This window comes from Carassius gibelio, chromosome A7, assembly GCF_023724105.1.
Source record: "Carassius gibelio isolate Cgi1373 ecotype wild population from Czech Republic chromosome A7, carGib1.2-hapl.c, whole genome shotgun sequence".
NCBI lineage: Eukaryota > Metazoa > Chordata > Actinopteri > Cypriniformes > Cyprinidae > Carassius > Carassius gibelio.
The window spans coordinates 19,469,633-19,492,298 of NC_068377.1; the positions used below are offsets into that span (position 1 = coordinate 19,469,633).

The 22,666-nt window shown below is 37.6% G+C and overlaps 1 protein-coding gene across 4 annotated transcripts in view; it reads right to left on the reverse strand.

Moving 5' to 3' along the window:
• phkb (phosphorylase kinase, beta) overlaps positions 1-22,666 on the reverse strand; it is a 67,577-nt gene that overhangs the window by 37,419 nt on the left and 7,492 nt on the right. For all 4 annotated transcript variants that reach the window (XM_052601438.1, XM_052601437.1, XM_052601440.1 and 1 more), the window contains 9 exons: positions 19,765-19,864; positions 14,433-14,540; positions 14,136-14,216; positions 10,477-10,592; positions 8,989-9,052; positions 6,230-6,325; positions 5,425-5,622; positions 2,337-2,394; positions 752-829 (listed from right to left, as the gene is read on the reverse strand). In XM_052601438.1, coding sequence (XP_052457398.1) covers positions 752-829; positions 2,337-2,394; positions 5,425-5,622; positions 6,230-6,325; positions 8,989-9,052; positions 10,477-10,592; positions 14,136-14,216; positions 14,433-14,540; positions 19,765-19,864 — 899 coding nt within the window. The remainder of the gene's footprint in view (positions 1-751; positions 830-2,336; positions 2,395-5,424; positions 5,623-6,229; positions 6,326-8,988; positions 9,053-10,476; positions 10,593-14,135; positions 14,217-14,432; positions 14,541-19,764; positions 19,865-22,666) is intronic.

The window sequence follows — 22,666 nt, forward strand, 5'->3', positions numbered from 1 at the left end:
GTTAAATGACATTTTAAATAATCTTACAGAAAAGCATTCTTTCAACAGTTCTGTAGAGTAAAAAGTTACAGGTTTAGTGCTTTTAGAACCATTTCTGCTTGCAAAAGAATAAATGAACTGAGTGGTCAAATTGTCTATTTAATTTAAAATGTGATATTCAGGTCAACAGCAGTACAACTCGGAAGTGTGCGAAATGTCTTCAAATTGTAACTAATGTTTCTGCTTATGTTGCTGGCTGCTATTTGGATATTGCCAATGAATAAGTATCATTGTAAAAATGATACAGAAAAAGCAGCAATCAGGTCGCCTAGCCACCTTTTCACCTTTTCTCTGTCGAGCATAATTTAGTTAATTAAGCTGAGCTCTCCTCTGTATTGGCGAGGCTCACTGCAAGCAAATGAAGAGAGCTGAACTAGTTAAGTTGCTTATTGTTGTTGTGGTCTGAAGGACTGTTGGACAGCATGTTTTGTTTGTCTGTGGAGAAATGACAGGTGTTTTGGTCTGTTTAAATAATGGGCAAATTCTGTCTGTTGTGCACTTGACTGAGACACGTCTGAGGAAATCACGCAGCCAGGGAGAGATGAATACGAAAGGACCACTCTAATAAAGGGTAATGGGAAAATAACAGTCATTGGCAGGGGCTGGAGGACACTGGCTGGCAAGCAGAGTACATCACAACATGACAAGCATTGGCAGTTTGTCCAAAAAGATGGCGCATATGCATATGTATATGTATGCGTCCGCAAGTTACCTTCAGAGGACTGGAAGATGACAGCCTCTAGCAGTTCCTGGTACTCTTTGACTTGAGCAGGATTTCCCCTAAACACACCTGAACGAGAGGTCAACAAAAGGGAAATTATAGAACTCTACATCCCCTTCCTCCGGGTAACACTGATGGGACGTTTATACAAGTGACCCTGGTCTCAGCAAGCTCAGCATTTATATGCAATGCTGTAGAAAAATATTGTAAAATGCTACAGTAACAATTTTTGTTACGAGATTCAGTGAAAATCGGTAAATGGCTTAACATTGCATAATATTTAGTTCTGCTAATTCATAGTTTATGCAAGTGAAAACTATGAATTACAGTATGATTTATTGTTAAAGCTGCAGTAGGTAACTTTTGTAAAAATGTATTTTTTTTTTTTACATATTTGTGAAACCTGTCATTATGTCCCGACAGTAGAATATGAGACAGATAATCTGTGAAAAAATCAAGCTCCTCTGGCTCCTCCCAGTGCTCCTATTGCCATTTGCAGAAATACACCACTCCCGTTAAGAAACAACCAATCAGAGCTGCGGTTCGTAACTTTCTTTGTGTTCAAAATTTACAAAATGTATATAATAAGCGAGTACACCATGAATCCATTTTCCAAACCGTGTTTTTAGCTTGTCCTGAATCACTAGGGTGCACCTATAATAAGTGTTTATATTCGGACTATTTTAGATTGCTTCGGGGGTACCGCGGCGGAGTAACCCAGTACCTTTGTGATTCTTCATAGACATAAACAGAGAAAAGTAGTTCCGGCTACAATGTTCTTCTGCAAGACGCAAGCAGTTCTGTTTATTAACCGCTAGAGCGTCAAAAGTTACCAACTGCAGCTTTAAAAGAGTAAAAAGGTAAATCCCACAATTACATTTTACATGAATAGTTTTGTTGTTTCTTATTTTCGTATTTTATTCTTGTGGTTAAAAGTACATTTTATGTAAAACGCATATTTTGATACTTCAGGTAAACTGGTAAATTAGTATCACAACACTTAAAGGTGCACTAAACAATATTTGAAAAAGGCTATTGACCAGAGTCCCAAAACAATCTTTCTGCCAATCAGCAGTAAGGGAATGTCTAGTAGTGATGGGGAGAAGAGAGAGCTCAGTGAGTGCACAGGACGGATATTAGCAGATCGACTATGTATAGCCAAAAATGGCAGAAAAAAAAACGGGAGGAAATTTTCAGAGGAACAAAACATTAAAAAGAAGGGTTACGATCAAATTTTGGAGCAGCTTTCCTGCAGTGGAGAGAACTCAAGAAACGTGAAGGCCTGGAATCGTATGCTGAGGTTGTTTTGTTTCTTCTTGATTGGAGAGTTATGCTGATTTTGACTAGTCTGTGTTGGCTTTTGCTTGAATACACAGCGTATTTGTCCTGGTGCTTTCAAATATCAACATCATTTGGCAAAAATCGCTTCGTGCACCTTCAAATGACTTTTAATATACATTTATAAGCTGCAAAATATACAGGCACAGACATGCAAATTCATCTGCCATTTTTTACTTTAAATTTAACTTTAAATTGATTATAAAAGAGCCTACAAGTTGATAGTCATGAATCTTACCATCAATCATCATATAGATGAAAAAAAGAGGAAACTCGCACTCAATCCCGTCAAAGAGCTGAAAAACATCACAAGGCAGAGAATAAGACACCGTGTACACGAGGAGTCATTACATAAACATCACTCAGTGATCATTACTGTTCAGATGTCTCATTGCTTACTGAACAAGGAAAAGATGTATGTGAATTCCTCAGTCTACCTGTGTGAGTTGCAATATGGTTGTTAGAATGAAATGACAAAAAAAAATAAAAAAACTACTCTCAAACAGTTAGTACATTTTGAGAGCCACACAACCTGTACTTTGAACGACTTACAGCAATATGTTACCTGCAGCAAAACTCACATACAGTACATAAAATGGAAGCCATTTAAATAATTAAAAGGAAATGCCAGACAACCTCTGTTTTCCAGTTACGACAGTTCAGGAAAACAGAAAACAATTATGTTGAAGTATAGCAGTCAAGCAGAAACTCCATTAAAAAGCCATAGTGCTCTGTCTCTCTTTCCCTAGAGCAGGGCAATGAATCACTTGGGTTTGAAATTAAAATCAGCTCAGATGTAGAGATGGTTTGGGAGTGTGAAAAAGCAATGATTAATTCAAATTATGTGACTGCCGCTTGTTTTATCACATTCACTCGGAAGTATAGTCTACATGTAAGTGCCTTCAGATGCTCTGGAAAAAACTGAAAGAGGATTTCTCCTCAAACAGGATTTGAAATTAGGGCTAGATGTGCACATGTGTGGGCAGATTGAGTTTACTAAGGGAGTAATCCGTCAGAAACATTTGTATCAATATCTAACCAAATAAATAGAGATGAATAGCATTTAGCTACCCACTTTCCAAGCTGCAGTTAAAACTCACCAAGCTTATAAGCTCATGCATTCAAAATATTCTCGCTATTCATGAGATGAAACGTTCATAATACAATCCCGTGATCCTCTTTTGATCGCTGCCAATTATAAGACAACCTCAATTCAGAAGATCCGTCTTCAGGAAAAGAAATGAGCTGCTTAAGAGGTGCAATTCTAAAGCACACTCTGATGGCTGACAGGGAACAAAATGTCTTTCAACCTTTCCGAAATGTAATTAAGTCTTCTCTATCTCCGCTAGAAATCTCGGAAGACAATCGCTTCGAGATTAGGATGTAATGAAATAAAGGCTGTTAATTGGACTGGTCTCGCATCTTTGGCATATCGCACATAAACCGTTTCAGGACAGAAATAGGGATACTTGTACAGCCAACATCTAAAACTGAGAGGAAATAACTAAATTGACCTACTCTCTAACTAACGGCGAAAAGTTTTTTCAAGACTAAGTGATTTCTTAACATCGGTTGCACCAACAGGTTTACAATAAACCCTGAAAGTCTAAAAATAAAATCCACTTTTTTTTCTCCTCAATATCAGTTTCTATAACCACTCAGAGAAAGAGAGTGTAGTCACAGAGGAGAGTGAGATGGAGGGGGCCCTATGAAGCAGATTTATTACATAAATGTCTCCTGGGCGGATAGAGCAGACATTGAAGCCCACTCACAGTAAACAGGAGGAGTCTCATGAGTCTTTGGCTTCACTTACCACAATTACTTAGTGAGACTATATCATTCACCAGAGGACATTAAGTCACTATGAGACAATCAGGCTTGAAATCCTTTGCCATCATAACTTAGTTAGGGGTTCGACAGAATGGAAACTCCAACCACGCAGAAGAGTTTGTGTTTGTCTGAGCACGACAGACTGATAACACAAGGACATCAAGAACATGATACAATGATTTCCTGTATCTTAAAAATAAATAAATAAATAAATAAAAAACACATAAGATGACATTAAGTGGACTGCTTTCCACCTATAAGAAAAATACCTTCACACTAACATGTTTTTTTATTTTTATGAATAAATAAATAACAAAAATATCTGATCTACATCAGATTGGTCTCTTGGCTGGTTTTTGTCTGGAAGACCCTCAGATAAGAACAGCAAATTTGAGACCACTTTCACTACTATTCTATTTAAAAGAACAAAATCATTCAAAGGTTTGAAGACTGAAAGTTTGTTTTATGTTATAAAAAGTCTCTTCCCTCTGCGGATATGTTTACCAACGTTTTTTTTTTTTAATACTAAAATTATGACATATTATTACAACTTAAAATGACTGTTGTATATTTGAAAATATAAGGAATCCTGTGATGACGAAGCTGATTTTCGGCAGCCATTCCTCCAGTCTTCGGTGTAACATCATCCTCTACAAATCATTCTAATATGCTGATCTGGTGCTAAAGAAACATTTCCTATTATTATCAATTCTGAAAACAGCTGCTTGCATTTTTCTTGTGAAAAGAGTGATGCATTTTCACCAAAGGATTTTTTTTTTAAAACAAACCTAAAATAAAATAAATTTGTAACAACATAAGTGTACATGTTCAATACACAATTTCAGAATATTCATATAAGTATTCATGTTTATTAATATTTAGTATTATATGTATTAATTTTTAATTAATAAATAAATAAATACCGACCCCAAACTATTGAATGATAATGTGCACAAAGGATTAGCTTGGTATTGCCACAGTCACAATCTAAAACACAGGAGAGTCCCGTGGCATTTGTTTGATAGGGGTGGATGAAGCAATCAGGTGGATGTATTGACAGAGCACTGGCCCTACTAAGAGCCCTTTTCTTCTTTTACTGCTCTTTCTCTCTACTTGCGGACTTGTTTATAGCGGGAGGTCAGCTCCGACAGCTGATCTGATGATTTGCTGCTGGTTAAATCTTCCCTTTTCAGATTTCAGATTCAGACGCAGCATGTTCCCAGGCTAATTTTGTAGTTAATATCCTCACAGTTCAACCAAGTCAAATGGGATTTACCCACAGCCCTCGTATTCTCCTGAGAGATATATCTGCAGATCTGCACCAGATTAAAAGATGCGTATAAAAATGCCATTTTCAATAACCTTTATAGCAAAACCTCTGTTTCTAAAATGAAAGGGCTAAAACTGAATATGGGGAAAGGGTTCTTTTCATTTTGCTTTTCACTGAATTGCTTTTGGTCTTGTTCCATTTCAGCTAATATGCTAACCACACTCACCTTCATCTCGGCAGGTTTGTAGTACTTGCGGTTCTTGTCCTCATTGGCTGTTCTATAGCCGTCCCGTAAGAAGCGCATGAAGCCGTACTTGCCCTTCAGCTTGCGGACTATCTTGTCCAGGGTCTGGGAATACAGAGCATCATCATCCACGGCGAACGCTGGGTAGCTGATGCAGGGCAGGAGGGCCGAATCTGTGTTCTACATGACAAGAGCACTAGCATAAGACATTCAGCAACTCTCTGCTCTTTCATCAGGACATATCGAGGGAACTAAGAGATAAGTGGCCACTCTCATCCTGAGAATGGGCAATTTTTCTACTTTAGCCTCTGCTGTTTTAATAACACCTTAGTCAGAATCTAATGCATGCAATTCATAAGCCTTCACGCCACTGAATCAAACAACGTTCCTCAACTTACAAAGGAAGAACATTTCTGCATAGTGCACTGCCTTTATACATGTTGAAAATATGCATTTTTCAGCTTTGGTAACATTATGAAATATGGAATTTTAAAACACATAAAACTAAACAAAACAATTTTAGGTAAAGAAATGACAGTAAAGTGAATTTCTATCATTTATGATTAAAGTTCCCATATAAAGAGAGGTTACTCATTTCATATGCAAGGGGGGCATATACATTGACATCTTAAAACTAATTTAAGAATATTTTTCATGCAGGACGTCTAGACCAACAGTAATGTAAAAATGGACTTAGGGGAAGAAAAATAAAATGCTTAAAAAAAGTATTAAATGACCCTTTTAATAATGGATCAGCAGTTTATGCAGAGCAGGCAAAAGAACTCACATGAGACCGAGACTCCCTCGGCAGGAGAGAGCACAGAGTCTGTCTGTTCCTGTTATGAGCATCCAGATCCACAAAAATGACTGACCAGGAGCATCCCTGCAAGGCAAAGGTAAAGCAAGCATCACAAATCAAACATTATTATGGCCATCTTGTCACCTCCTCTTGACGGCTGGAATTGACCAGTGTCTGTTACAGGTGATAGTGTGCCTAGACTCTTTCACAAAGCTCTGTCAGTTATATGATTGACTTAAAACCTCCATATTAGAAATGTAAAGGCTGATTCTGCAAACCAGCCCTCCTTTCCACAAAACCATCATGCTGCGTAGATGCATTTACTTAAAAAAAAAAAAAAAAAAGAGAGAGAGAGAGAGAGTCAGATTTCAGTGATTACTTTGGGCTTGTGGTATTTCACACAGCAACAGTTCCACCTCATTTCCTGAAAAACTTTGAAACCAACCAACCTCACCATCCCCAAATGAAATTCACAATCTAAACTCAGCTCAGAGGCATAATCTACAGTACACCAGACTAGACAGCGACTGCCACACACGATTAATAATAAAAACATGCACACATATTTGTAGACTATATACACACACACTTATATATACTCTTTAATAATTCATCAACAGTTTGTATATTCACAGTAGTAAATAAATACACCCACAAAATGACTCAAATAGAGAATATGTATATAATTTATAGAAATTATAAATTATATAGAATCTAAACTTCCTTGATGATGTATATAATGTTTTATTTATTTATTACATAAAAACAGCTCACAAATTTAAAAGGCAATTTTGCAAGTAACCTCGGCGAGCAGAAGCTTCTTAGTTATCAAGGGTCATCCATTCAGAAAAAAACAAACAAACTATTACTTCTCTCTTTTCTCTGCATTCCCCTCACACCTCTCCATTTAAACTGTGAGAGCTTTTTCAATTTCACTTTTTCAGTGTCTGTAGACCGATTATACAACAAGCACCATTTTGTGGCACATTTAGCTCATCTAAAGAAGCTACCAAAGAACCAAAATGCTTATCCGAGCATCTGAACCAACAATTGATGTGAGGAGAGGGATTGTAATGTAAATGACTGTGAAGAGTGTGAGAAGAGGAGGTGTGTCAGTGATATGTAGACTTCAGCAGAGTAAGAACTGACTTTAGCTAAACATGAATATTTGCCCCCCAAAAATGTTTGAAAGTAAGTCTATGTATATTTACGTATCTGTTACATTTATTGCACAAAACCATAACTGCAATTTTCATCACTTGATTCATGATTACTTTTATGATGTCTTTTTGTAATTTGTACAGTTGGTTGAGTAGACTTTCAATGTATGGAAAAACAAGAATATTAAAAATATATATTATTTTAACAAAAATTAAAGGGAGTCAATTTAAAAACCATCTTCTTGGTGTAGTTGGTGTGTGACATTTAGCATGCTAAAGACAGAATGCTGTGTAGATAAACGATGACTAGGTTTTTCAACCCCAAATCTAACCATTTGTACAATGGTTTCAAAATAATGAGACTTTAATTAAAAGCTGAGAAAGCCGAGCAATATGTAGCTCAACATATGGCATAAAAGATCTACCTGCTTTTATCCTGTTATAACTGTGCTCTGACAGCTCCTGTTCCAAAGAAACACATGAAAGTGCCAGCTCTGCCGTCCATGCTGAGAGTTAGTTGAGGAAATGGAGCGTGAGAGTCATCATTAATAACATAACTCATGTGATGACACAGCACGCCTTCCATCCAACTGAGAGACACATGGCAAAGCCACTCATTTGAGTCCTCCATTAATTCAGAACAACACTGTCTAAAGCTGTTACTTCCATAAAGTCATTTCATACACTGCACCATGTTCCCTGCTAATGACAGAACACAGAGAGCCACATTAGGGAGGAAGAGGCAAACTTGGCAAACAGTCAAAACAAAACTGTAACTACAAATAAATACACCATATTTTTTTAATCTTGCGCATCCTTCTGTTAAAAAACTTAAAAACAACCAATGGACTTGACTTAATCCAATCTGAAGGGCCTACATCTGTGTGTGATTGGGGTGGGTGGGGGGGGGGGGGTGTTCCTTCTACCAAAATGGACACGCTTTGAGGATGTTATCACTTTTCCAGTCCATTACCAAATATAATGGATGAGGCCCACTGCCATCTTGATTTTCCCTCAACACCAGAACAAATATATTCCACTAATGGCCACTCCAAAAAGAAAAGAGCACCAAAATCAGATAGAAGTATTCACCATCCATCAAAGTTGGAAATCTGACAAAATGGATAGCTCAAACACAGTCTAACCCAATAATCTTGATCACTTTGTTGCGTTTCTCTCTTGCCTTCGACACATTCATTCATGCAATGAATAGATCACCTGAAGAAGCAGACACATTTATTTATTACAAAGATGAAGAGAGCTGTTGGTACATTGTGTCATTTAGCTGTTTTGAACTACTAAAATCAGTCTTCTCTGAACATTAAACAGTTCCTCAAAAAGCATTCAAAGGTGGAAAATCCCCCTATTGTGTGGACTTTATTATAATCTTCTTGTTTGTTAGCCATTACGCAGGTTTGACGAAAAGTATCAGTTTGGACAAAATGTAATCTCCTTTTGTGTTCCAAGAAGAACAAGAAGAAAGACAATCATAGATGTTTCATATGACATTATGGTGAGTAAATGATGACAGAATTTAGATTTTTTTTTTGAGTGGATAAACCCATTATTAGCTAAAGGCAGCAGTACCTGATTTCCAAACAGGTTGAATCCATTGATGGCTTCCAGAGCAGCTTTGGCTAGTCCCACTGAGCTAGAAGACAACAGATCAGATTCACAGTCACATCAAACTTCTCCTTTTTAAGACAAAATGAATATTGCTCTTGCTATTTGAGCACTTTTCACAGACAGAGAACTGAGCTCTTTTTAAGTACTGTTCTGTTCCAGGTGCCAATATCCAAAGCCATTTTCATCCATGAAAGACTCCTTTGAAGTTAAACAAAGCTAATAATTTTGGTTATTTTTGCTTCTGCAGCCACTCACTCTTGTGAAGCATACAATTAGAGTACATGATTAGACCTAGGTGTAAGAAATAAAAAAAAAGCACCCAACTGCTATTGGTAAAGAAAAATCAATAGTAAAAATGCAGAAAACGAAAAAACAAACAAACTGAAAGGCATTGGGGATAATTCCAAATTGAAAAGAAAGTTGTAGAATCCAGCTCTGCGTCGTGCATCCCTTCCCAACAAAACCATCAGCTATGATCCCAATCAAGCTACATGAGGTTCAGACACTACTAATTTCTGCCTTGACAGAAAGCAAACATGCCCAGCCCCAAATATATTGGTAAAATTTGACAATGATCCTGACAGACTATGATCTTTTTTACATTCAATCTGGTAAAGCAAAAAATTACAAAACTGGATAAAACATGAGGGGGAACCATGATCTGCTGTAATGTGTTACTATAGTGTGTAATAAATATATATGTTGGTGATGGTTGAATGGTTGAATTGAAAGATCATTTTTAAGATCATAAATTGATCATTATAAAATATTTCAATATCCGCTTAAAAAAATGTTAAACAATATTTTTTGTTTAGTTAAAAAGTGCAAAGAGCAGAAGTCAATACTCTAATTGGCCCTCAGTGGGGATGCTGTGACGGCAAGATAAGGAAGCAGTGATGGAGAGAATCATTATTGAGCCTGGTTATGAAAGAGAGGCAAAGCCATGTGTTGGGAGTCACTGCCTATTGACTTGCTCTTCTATAAAGCATAATGTCTGCAGAGCACCAAGAATCATTTCTGCAACGGGCAGATAGGAGCTTCTCAATGTGATTCCTCTCAGTTAGAGTTCAGTCACTCCTGGACTCACCCAGATGAGGTGAAATGAAGTGACACCTTTACTGGAAGGCCAACATAGCTACATGCTCCAATCTATAACCTCCTCAACATGAGCTGAATCGTTCACATTGTTTTAGGTGCTGGGTTTCATAAACGCGAGCAGTAAACAAAAGTTTGTTTTATTCGAGCATGAGGAATGCTGACTTGGTACCTAGTGAAAAATACAGCTTTAGAGAAAAGAAACATGCTCTGTGCGCCATGTGCTATTTAAAATTGAACTCTAATATTGTCCAATAACCAATGTTTTACTGCACCCTTACCTTAAATTTTGCAGCTGTATTTAATGACAAAATTATAGAAAAGGAACACAAAAAAAACAATGATCAAACTTACCTGGAGTGCAGCTCTGTGCTACCATTGTTGTACTTGCTTCCTCGTTCCCACATGCCGAAGTCTGGCACACGATACGCTCTCTCCACACAGAACACCAGATTCTGGATGAACGATACCTACAAATGCAAACATGTCAGAGATATCAGACATCAGCGCACATCAACAAATGTACATTTGCTTGGAGAAGTAGGCCTGCTCTCAAAGCTTTTCTAGGCCATGAGTGTTTTTATTTGTCAATACATCAGCATTCCTTCGTGTTACCAATCTAATATAATCGAAAATAATCCATCACTTCCATGGGTGGCATTGGTAATATAGTAAGCCCCTCAACACTTCCCAACCCCAGTGCGGAATGAGGCCATAGGAAAAACAAGATGAGGGAAAGAATGATGACTTTATGGTACGTAAATGAGGAAATGCTCAAACACCCAGGGAGGCCGGGCTGACAGCGCTTTTAATTTAAAATGAAGAGACCCGAGGGCCCCTAAAGCACGTTAAAATGGGGCACTGAGGAAGGTAGGCGAAAGACAAAATGGAAAGTGAGAAAGGAGAGAGGGATGGCTTGAGCACTTTTATTTTTGGTCTGGACTAAAATGATTAATGTAACAAGCTTTATGTTATCTTAATGAATACCGCTGGCCCACGGTAGCACTATTTTCTCCGTTCTTCCTTCTCTCAACCGCAGAGAGTGAGTGCAGAGCAGGAGTGGAACTTTTTTAAGGATGAAGATGGATCAGTCATGGTCATTTGTGTTTGCTGGATAAGGTGTTACAGTAACTTACTGTAAAGTAACTACTGACGCTGCCCTTCGTCAATAAGTCTTTCTTATAATAGATTTACACCATGACATTTCTTAGTCACTCATAAGCTAAATATACCTATAGTAATGGCTCAAGTTTTTAAATGAGCTTCAAAATGAAGACGACACAGAAACAGCTTCTAAATAGATCTTTAGTTGCCATGGTTAAACATAACAAATTATAAGGAACTGCATGAAATATTCTGAAAGATATCGGTCCACAACTCTGACATGGAATTAAGCCACAAACGTTCGTTTGTCTGGTCAGAGGAGACGGAGCCTGGTCTCTCCAAAAGTTTTTGTCTCCATTTCTGTCACTGATGGAGTTTGCTGTCCCTTGCCATTGTTGCTTTTTGACGTGCTTAGTTAGGGACACTTGATATTTGCAAATATGATTGACTTGACTGCACTGGACAACACTATTTGACGTGAACTGAACTGAGCTGGATGACATCACTGTTTTCTCCAGAGCTGCTTTAGGGATGAATTAAATTCATTATTCTGTATAAATCTTACTACACTGTACAGTACCATCGTACAGATGATGATACCTTTCTAAACATCTAGAGTTTTTGCTCTAATTAGTTTGTCCACATGGTGGCAAACCTGGCCCGGACCGTTGTTTCACAGCTGAAAAAGAAAAGGAAGACTCTCACCGACAAGCGTTCATGTGATATTCACAAATTTAAGCGAGTATAATGATAGTGCTATCGGTCATATCTTTAGCGAGAAATAGCACAGAGACTGGACAAAGTTGATTGTCAAATTGAGTTTGAATGGCTGCCCGTTCGATTTTCCACATACACTGAGCCGCTTCTGCAGACAAAAACGCACACAATTATGTTAAAATATGCAGTTATGGTGAGTTATCTCATAAATGCAGTCTTAAACGAGTCCTAAATGACCTTAACATGTTGGGAGAAAAGCTTTTAATTTATTGAAAAGTGTCATAAATCTTTCAGACTGGATGACACAAGTATGCAGACAAGCTATGACGGTTGGAACCACTAGTCTTTATCAGATGGACCACCCCCTGAAGTAACAAGGGACTAAATAGCTACAATGGTGGTCTAGAAGCTCACAGATTCCCCTACAACCACTCAATCCAAACCAGGGCAAAATGATAAAGCAAAGCTCACTCACACACTCACACACACACACACACACACACACACACACACACACACACACACACACACACACACACACACACACACACACACACACACATATATATATATATATATATATATATATATATATATATAAAAAATAATAATAAAAAACACACTGCCAATGAAGAGTAGGAAAAATATAGCAATTTCTCCCCAATTTGTTCTGCTGTTCATTAATAATGCAATGTAACGGGATGCTGATTTCACAACTGTGTTTTTTTTTAATTGCATTACACACCCGAGTAGGCACTGTTTAGAGACGTCAATTAGCAACTCTTTCGCAAATAGCATAATAAAAGCTACTGTGAAAATGTGTTAAGGTTTGGGAGGAAAAGCTCAGCTAGAAATGTAATTACTTCTGATAAATACATGATATGGCTTTACACGGTAATTGCTTTCAAACAAAACATTTAAGAGTAACAATTTCCAAGAAAAGGACAATATGGATAAATTAATAAAAGTTGCGGTTATTCAACAGACAGTGGTTTATCAGCAGAGTGAAAAATAAATGCCCCTAGGCGCGGACAGCGGGAATAAAAGACGCTATTAATGAAGGCAGTGCAGCCCAATGAAAAGAGAAAGATTGTACAACTCAGAAAGCACCAACACATCTCAGCGTCTCCTCTAGTGTGTGAGCCAAGGGGTCAGGGGTGGGTGCTGTCAGGATATGAAGAGGCCTTTTAAAGACTGTTTTATATTTGTGCTACAGTATTCCCAAATAGATTTCTTGAGCAATTGCATAAGTGATCTCTCAGCTTGGTAAAATGCAGGAATTTGCATTTATGCTCTTTGCCCTTAAACCCTTGCCCGGACGGTTGTTTCACAGCCGAAAAAGAAAATTAAGACTCTCACCGACAAGCGTTCATGTGATATTCGCAAATTAGAATGATCATACTATCGTTCATATCTTTAGCAAAAAATAGCACAGAGACTGGATAAAGTTGATTGTCAAATGGAGTTTGAATGGCTGCCCGTTCCATTTTCCACATACGCTGAGCCGCACCAGCAGATAGTGAATTTTACTAAATTTTTCCCTGACTTGAAAAAGTGCAGCCACGTTAGCAAATTTTAGAAACAAAAAGGTGTCAATTGCACACCTATCTGTTGGCCAGTGCCAAACATTTGTATGACATGACCCTGCAACAAAATCAGTAGAGAGAAAACTTTTGCCCGTACATACATTTCTCCCATAAATTCCAACTGAAATAACTTCATTTGCTGAATGGCTATAAATTTAACCGCACCGTAAAGCATGTCTATTTGTAATAGGGGTGCTCCGATCACGATCGGCCGATCGTTAATGCGCATTTCGTCAGTAAAGCCGGTTCTCTAATCAGCGGTTAATTCCATCAGGTGCGTGATTCCACAGAGCCGTTGTTAACTGAGAAGATGCGCCAAAAAACGCTGAAAATTAACGTGATTTGTGCATCTTCTCTATTAACAACGGCTCTGTGTAGTAACAGCTGCTCTATGTGAAATCACGCACCTGATGGAATTAACCGCTGATTAGAAAACCGGCTTTACTGACGAGATGCGCATAACGATCGGTCGATCGTGATCGGAGCACCCCTAATTTGTAAATCTGCTTTGCAGCAATATGTATTTCGGAAAGTGCTAAGCAAATAAACTGAACCGAATCAAAGTGATAAGAACTGGACTGGTAGATGTATCACATGCATACATGCCTCATCTGTATTGTAGATTATTTGTAGGCCAGAGCAAATCATTTCAACCAGGTACAACAGAAAGAGAGACATGGCGTCAATCTGTTGGAAAAGAAAAGGAAAGACATATTTAAGACTGGTTATAATTTCAGCAGTTTTATAATAATGTAATTTCATATTATCACACTAATGTAAAGGGTAATGGTGAGTAAAACTGCAATTTCGAAACACTGAAGTTTTCATTACTTGAAAAAAATTGATTGTAATTTCATTCAAAAGGTTACATGTTACAGTGTGTGAATGCAGTGTGGGGAGCACCTGTAGATGGCTGTACTCTTCATTTGAGAAAATCTCATCTCCAGTCAGCACGTTGAATACTGAGTGGAGGCATGTGGACGGACTCGGATCCTGCTTAAACTTTTCCACCTGTGAGAATATTAGAGTGAGAGAGAAAAGTCGGAGGGAGAAGGGTAGAGTCCATGAAAAATGCAAGAGATAACCAAGGTATTGGCATTTCATAATTTATCAAATGCTTACTGAGGTAAGTGAGTGAAGGGATAAAAAATTAAAAAAAATAGTGTATTGATATTCCAGGAGATCATGGTTCAGTTGCGCACCTGAACAGGATTTTATCTAATTTAAAGTACTGCTCTGTAATTTTGCATTACTGTATATAAGTTAACAATAAAAAACAAACAGTTAAGACGACTTGGGAACAACTCTGAATGTGTGAATCTCTCCACAGGAAAGATCGTGCTATCCCAGATGTCTACTTGGGTTGAAATAGATGCTAGGAAGCTGTCAGATCACAGCTCTTCTCAATCAGGATGAGTATCTACATAACTCAAGCTTTAGAGTTTAATAAAGTTTACAGTTAAAGTTGATTTATTTTATTTATTTATTAAGATAAGTATAACTGGGGGAAAAAAAAAAACAGATTTATAGTAGGTATTAGAGACAAATAAACATGTTTTTCTGCATCCACTCTAGTCTAAAGTCATTTAGTTAAGGTCACTGGATGCTTCTCTGATCAGCCAGAAGATGATGTGAAGTTCATAGCTGTGACATTAATTCTAGCATACACATACCACACATTTATAGTTTTAAAAACGGTATATTTTCATTTCTTAATCATGACCAGAAATTCATTTTAAATTCATTGGATGTCATATTTCTCTCCTGTGAAAGTTTTCCAGACCAATCATGAGAAATGCTGAATGAATGAAATTAAAAGGTGAACAAACAAATGGTGGACCGAACAGATGCAAGTCGTAAACTCAAGTAAATGAGAGTATGCAGATGATAGGTAAGGCTTCTGTACTGACTCACATCAGAAAACCAATCACCTACCCAGCAGACGTGACTGCCGCAGGGGTTTTTCCCCAGATGTCGAGAATGAGGTCACAAAGTATATAGAAGCATGATTATTTAATGTGGCACAAAAATGAGACACAGTAAAATAAAATAAAAATAAAAAAAATGATAAAAAATAACTTTAGATGCACAAAAGAACATTTTGAATTACACTGATTATTTCTACAGAGATAAAAAGGGTCAAAAAATTAATGAATGAATAAATAAAAGATGTCACTGCAGCTGCACTACATGTTAGTTACATCCAAATATTGGTTGATTAATCAATATATACAGATAATGCTAGTCTATTTTGAACTAGTTTATTTTGATCTAATAACTTTGGCCATTGGGCATCCCCAAAATATCAGTGTGTACAATATAACAAACAACATCCCTTGACTATTTTGTCCTTAACACACACACACACACACACACAAAAACCCATAAACCACAGATTCTTAAGATGAACCACATGAATAAAGCCATCTCTGGCAGTCATTCAAATATTATAATCCTACAGTTATAAAAGGGACCCTTCATCCGTCTATACAGCTGAAATTTCGGCCGACCTTTCCCGCTGACCGCATGCACACGGGCCCCTACAGCATACTTTAAGTCTTATAAATAAGTGTCCCATTTTGTTCTTTTGTCAGGTCATGAGAGGCATTCTTCTGTCCCAGATACACATTTTTTTCACACCAGTTACACAGCTTTATAACAGGCCAAACACAGCTGTAGGTTTCTTTATAAATGATGAATAAATAGAGGCAAAAAAAAAAGGAATGATAAAGACACCTGTGAGAGGATGACATTTGAAAGATCTGTTAGTCGCCTGTAAAATTAAACCAATAAAGGTTGAAAGCACAACAGGGCAGTGAGTAACCTTCAGTTGCTGAAGGAACATCTATTATTTTATGACACACTACTTGGCAAAATAGAGCCAAAGTGATTTATGGCTTTGGATTGACCTTTCTAAACTCATCAAAGGTGGCTGCTTGGTGAGATAAGTCTTCTTCCGCATGTATTTGTGAGCGTATAAACACCAGTTTAACGCTGCGAAAAAAAAAAAAAAACACATGCTTGGCTTAACTATAATTCAAGCATTCATGCTTTCCTGATGCTTTTCATCTGTTTGTGACTTTATTTTTCACAGTGTGTTATCAGCAGCATGCCATGCCAGAGTAAACACGTCTGTTGTTGAATTCACTTGGGGAACCGATGATATGAACAGTTGCAATGCATTGTGAGTTTATTAAAAGCCCTATGTTCTCTGTGAATGCTATAGACAGATGTTAATGAGCAGGGCACGGTGTAATTAACTGCATAAACGAGGCATTATAATTAAGATACAGAAAAGCTTTCTTGCAAATCAGGTCTTGGGGGTCAGGAATAAATGAAATGGAACTATTTCAAAGGCACAAGAGAGGCATAATTGCTCAGGTCTACGCTTGGTGAGAACAGTTGCTTTGGAGCAATGGCCAACTGTATAAAAATGAAATATATGCATTAACATGAGCTCTTTTTGCATGAGAAATGAGACTACTCATACACTGTTAAAAGTGATCAGCACATCATCTCAAATGCATCTGTGATGGAAATATTTTATGTAATAGCCTCAGAGGGAGTCAAAAGGGTATGTTCAATATAGAATGTTCAGAAAAGTGCAGACTACGGATGCTCAGATCAGAGACCATGCATCTATGATTAAATAATCTATACTTCCCCAAAAAGTGCTTAAAACAGAAGGTCTAACAGTCACATGACAAACCAATGAGCAGATCAGTATAACCAATTACAGTGAAGAAGACTTGAGTGACATTGATTTTTACTCAACTACAAGGTATAAATGTACATGTGTCTTTCTGTCCAGGGAGTCTCTCTTGGTTGTTGTGACCAGTGGCCTCCTGGCCAGAAATAACATTTTTATTCCTACAAAGCGCAACTTGGGAGTTGTGTGTGGTATATGCTGCGCAGCTGAGGAATAGAAGTACTAAAGACTCTACGCTTAAAAGACCACCGCAAAGACAGTGATAGTGTTGGAAGACTGTAGAGCCGTCCTCGGGCTGAGGCTGAAATACTCGGGTTAGTATTAAAGATTGTGTGTTGGACCGGCGTACATCTGAGGAGGACTGTGAGAGGGTATATACGCTAAAGACCTGTGTGTTCATATGTGACTGAGGTAGTGATAGAAGCTTCTTGACAGGGACATCGTCACCATACTTCAGGCAAGTATTGGATTCTATTGTAATTATTTGGGGAATTCAGGGAATTAGCTAGAGATACTGTAGTTATTATATTAACAACTTGTAGTTGAATTACAATTGGCCTACGATAAACACTGCTGTGCCAGCTTTGTCACTGTCCATGTGTCAGCAATAAAGTTGCTCTTTATTGCACTGTGCAGTTTGTGAATGAGCAACAAACTTTATACTACAAGTTACACAATTTATATCCATTTGTCACTTAACTATTTGGGTACTATTTGATGGCCATTAGGGCTGGGCGTTATGATGATATTATCGTATATTGATGTTGTATCATAAGTATCGTGATGTCCATGTCAACAGTCAGACGATTATCGGCATTAACAGACGATTATCAACATTATCGGGGAAAACAGACAAATGATAAACCTAATAAGTTGCAAACAAATATTTTACATAGCACCATAGTCACCACACCGGTCTTTTTGCATGCAAGAATGAAATAATTTAGTAAGAGGGCTGGGAATCGAAAAGCTATTCCAATTTTGGAAATCAGATGCGTAAGGTAAGAAATCAAATTACCTGTTAGAAAATTACTTTTATTTTTATAAAATATTTATACAAATTCTGTATACATATTTATTTCAAAAGATTAAACTGCAAAAGACGAAATAAACTCCCTTCTGCAGTCGCGCACTGTTTTCCGCTCTGAACACACACACACAGCACATGCACAAAGCACACACACAAATACTGGACTGAGCTCTCTTTCTCGCATTCTTACACATTCGAAAGGTCAAATGCACCCATAATTATATCAAAATATACTATAAATACAACCAGTTATGTCTTAAGTGAATGCAAAGAGTTGCTGCCAGTCTGTGAATGTTAATCAAAGAACAAAAATGTAAATCCCTCACTGATCTTGACTGAATCACTTCTGTAACCTCAGTTTATATTTTATTTGCCTGTATTTCAGCGCTGACTACTGTAATGGCAACATGCATCGGTTTATGCAATTATTTTGATGATGCGTTCCAATATAATTTATCCTTATTTAGGGTATAGGTCTTTTCTATTTTGATCTGAAGTTTAATAAAAAGTCCAACAGAAAAAAAGACTGCATTTCTGGATATTTATTTAAACAGAATGTATAATGATGAAAAACCACAAGAATATCAGGTATACTTATAAGACACAAATTCCTTCAGCGCAAATTCCGTGTAATGTTATATTTAATGGCGATTATCGATAAGATATTTTTGACATAAGCGCCCAGCTCTAATGGGCATGTTGTGCCCAAACATGAAAGACTAGTAACACTCCTTTGCATTACTTAACAGTTCCTTTCAGTTGGTGATAAAAATGACCAGCTGGACCGAAACAGGAAGCAAATGACCACAGCCACTACAGGCAGCACACCATGGGAACATTGTTAAAACCCTGATTGCAGCAATATCCAACTGTTAAAATCACACAAACGCTCAACTGGCAGCCACTCAAATGCAACCCCACAGACAACCCTTTAAATAATGCCCAAGCACCATCCAATTTGTAGAGTGAGTTCACACATCTGCAGTCAAAACCAACTCTTTATGCGGTGTCACAGACATAGCTGCCACAATCCAGTGTGAGAGCTGAGGGATGGACAGAGACTAATCACAGGCAGAATTGGCAAAACAAGATCAGCTATTTGATTTCCAACTTGTAAAGAAAACTCAAAAGCAGAGTTCATCCAAAAATAAACATTCTATCATCAATTACTCACCCCTGTGTTGTTCCAAACCCAAAAGAATTGTTAATTTTTGAAACACAAGGATATTTGTAATGAAGTGCTAAATGAAGGCCATGTGATCTTGCCAAACTTGTACCAACTCTGAACAAGGGCATTTGACCTGCAAGCTGCTGCACAAGCGTAATCTTAACCTTACAAGAAGAGTACCAAACATGATCAAGAGAACTGCAAGGTTATTTTGCAGTCTGAAGGTTGAATAAAGTGATCTTCAGCAGGTTGCTCGAGTTTTCAACAGGCAAAGTTGATGCATGCAGCACTGCTGCATTCTGTCCTGTGGTGTGACGCTGTGACCCACCTTATCAGACTGCCGCATGTAGCAGTACAAAATCCCCCGCATGCACTTGATGGCAGAGTGCTCCAGTTCATGAGTGCGGCCCATGTCATCATCGATGCGCCTGTATAACAAACATTCTGCATGAGTTCCTGGAAAACACTTTATTTTGAAAATACAGATTTTATTTTAAATAGCAAAGTCTCTGCAGCATGTCATTATCATTTACTAAGGCAAGTGTTGCTTGAAACTAACACAGTCGTACAAAAGCGAACATTCAAATGAGACAGACCTTTAACTCGTAGAATTAAAGCTCATGCAGAGCATGCATGTGCACACACCACCCACATACATTCTTACAGATACAAATAGAGAGTAAGTAATGGGTTCAGGCCTAGCTGTCACATTGGAATCATCTTAATTAAACTCATCTGACAATGCTAATATGCAGAGGTGAAGACTGATGACTATGCCTGTCTCTGATATACGCCTGCTCTCTATTTTTATCCTCGCATTCGTCCTCTAGAGGAACAACCATCACCAGGAGGAGTGAGAAGGGGGAAAAAACACTTTGTCTTAGGAGTTTAATGGAAAGTCTCTTCTTGGGTGCCCTCCTATAATTCTTGTAACCTTGACCCGGGTGTGTGTGTGTGTGTGTGCATGGTATAGATATATCATATATGCCCCATTGTGACATTTTTAAGGTTCCTAATATTGTTTTGGGAGTCTCCTACAAAAGGTTTACATGCATGCAAGGTCAAAAAAAATTATTCTTAAAATAAGCATTTAATATCATTTTCCAGCGATTATCATACTCTACTTACGAGGCAGTTCAAAGATTCAGTCTAAACCCCTCCTTTCCATGAGCCTACTCTGCTCTGATTGGTCAGATGGCTCAGTCTGTTGTGATTGGTCTAACGCATACAGCCTTTGTCTGAAACAATACGGCCATTGCCATATTTCCATATTTCCATATTTTGACAGCTAATATTCATCATCCTTACAGGATGTGATTCAGTGGAACCAGCTGATCCATCTTTCAAGAACAAGCGTTTTGTGAATCACGCTTTGAACTCCATGAGATCAGAGGAGCAGTTGACTGTGTTTGAGGGCGGGTCAAGTTGTTCACGGCGCACCTGGGCTACATGTAACATCGGCAACATTACGCAAATTGGTTACCCCATGACGGAAGTGGGATTCGAATTACTAGTGACTCGTTTAGGCTGTTCAAATATCTATAACCAATTCACTTTTTACTAAATATTGGAAATATTGCAAAATCTGGTGAAAATATACACCTGAATAATAAGAGTGAATAATCTCAGTTCAGCTGTTAATAATTATTATGAAGGACAAACAACCATGGCTGTTAAGAGTACAATTAGGGAAATATTAAAAAAATAAACCTACAAAACATTCTGCAAGTTTTTGGTTGACCCAGTCTTATTATTACGGAGTGAAAGTAAAACCAAACCAATCAGACACTGCCTAGAAAAGGTCATGCATCAAACATTCCTGCCAGAACAACAAGGACTTCTATTGCGTTTTTATGACGCTTTTTTGTCCTTGTCACAAAATGCTTTTTTCAAAGTATCTTATTTTTTTTTTGTTCAACAGAAGTCACAGAGGTTTGAAGTGACAAGAGGCTGAATAAATGATGACAGATCTTATTTTTGGAGGGAAATCTGCCATCAGATGAAAGAAGAAAGACGCCGCAAAACACAAGGAAATACTGCAAGAGAACCTCTTGGGAGAAAGTTCATTTTTAGGATGTAAAATGATTCCGAACACAAAGCCAAATCACTGAAGTAGCTAAAGAACAAGATAAATGTTCTACAACAGCCCATTTGGTAGAGCGAGCAGGTGTTTGGTCATAACATCTTGGACTCAAAGTGACTTTGAATAATCCCCCAAGAGGAACCAGGGTTCAGCTCCAATATCTTGTTTAAGAGCATAAAGGTGAGAGTTCCTCAATTCCTCCTTGCAGAGTTTGAACATATAACCTTTAAGCTATCCGGTATCCAGCACATCCCTGGATATTAAGTTCAGTCTAATTTTGTCTTAACTGAGCTTTGGAAACTGCAGTGTAAAACCAGCAGTCCACTAATTTGAGCACTGGAACAAATCTGGATCTGGATCAATGTCCCAGACTGCACCCGATCAGTTGGTAGAGTTACTTCAATGTGATTAAGCTGCCACTGATCGAAATTTAACAAATGTGAAGAGTGAATACTTATAATATACTACTAATAAGATTTTTCTGAAAAAAGTCTCTTACGGTATGCTCACCAAAAATGCTTTTATTTGAGTAGAAATACAGTAAAACAGTAATGTTATAAGATATGATTACAATTCAAAATAACCGTTTTCTATTTAAATATATTAATTTATTCCCGTGATAGCAAAGCTGAATTTTCAGCATCACTACACCAGGCTTCAGCGTCACACGTTTCTTCAGAAATCATACTGACATGCTGATTTGGTGTCTAAGAAACATTTCTACTTATTATCAAGGTTGAAAACAGTTGTGCTGCTTAATATTTCAATGGAAACAGTGATACATTTTTCTCAGATGAATAGAATGTCCAAAAAATGGCATTTATTAGAAATGGAAAATATTACACTTTTGATGAGTATTAAGAAGAAAAAAAAACACTTTCTACCAAGTCAAACCACAATACTGCTTATTTGGGCCAAATCATAGACATAAGGTCTGTTCTCACCAAGAGTGGCTCAACAACCAGTATGAATAAACATAATACAACCCATCTGACAATACTAACAGATATGCTTTAAGATGTTGTAAAACAGCTTGTTCAGCCTTTTGCATACCACATCACACTTACCTTACACTTATCTCTTGGCTTGTTGTTGTTGTTTTTTTTAACTTATATGCAGCATTTAGCGCTTAGATATATGTAGCACA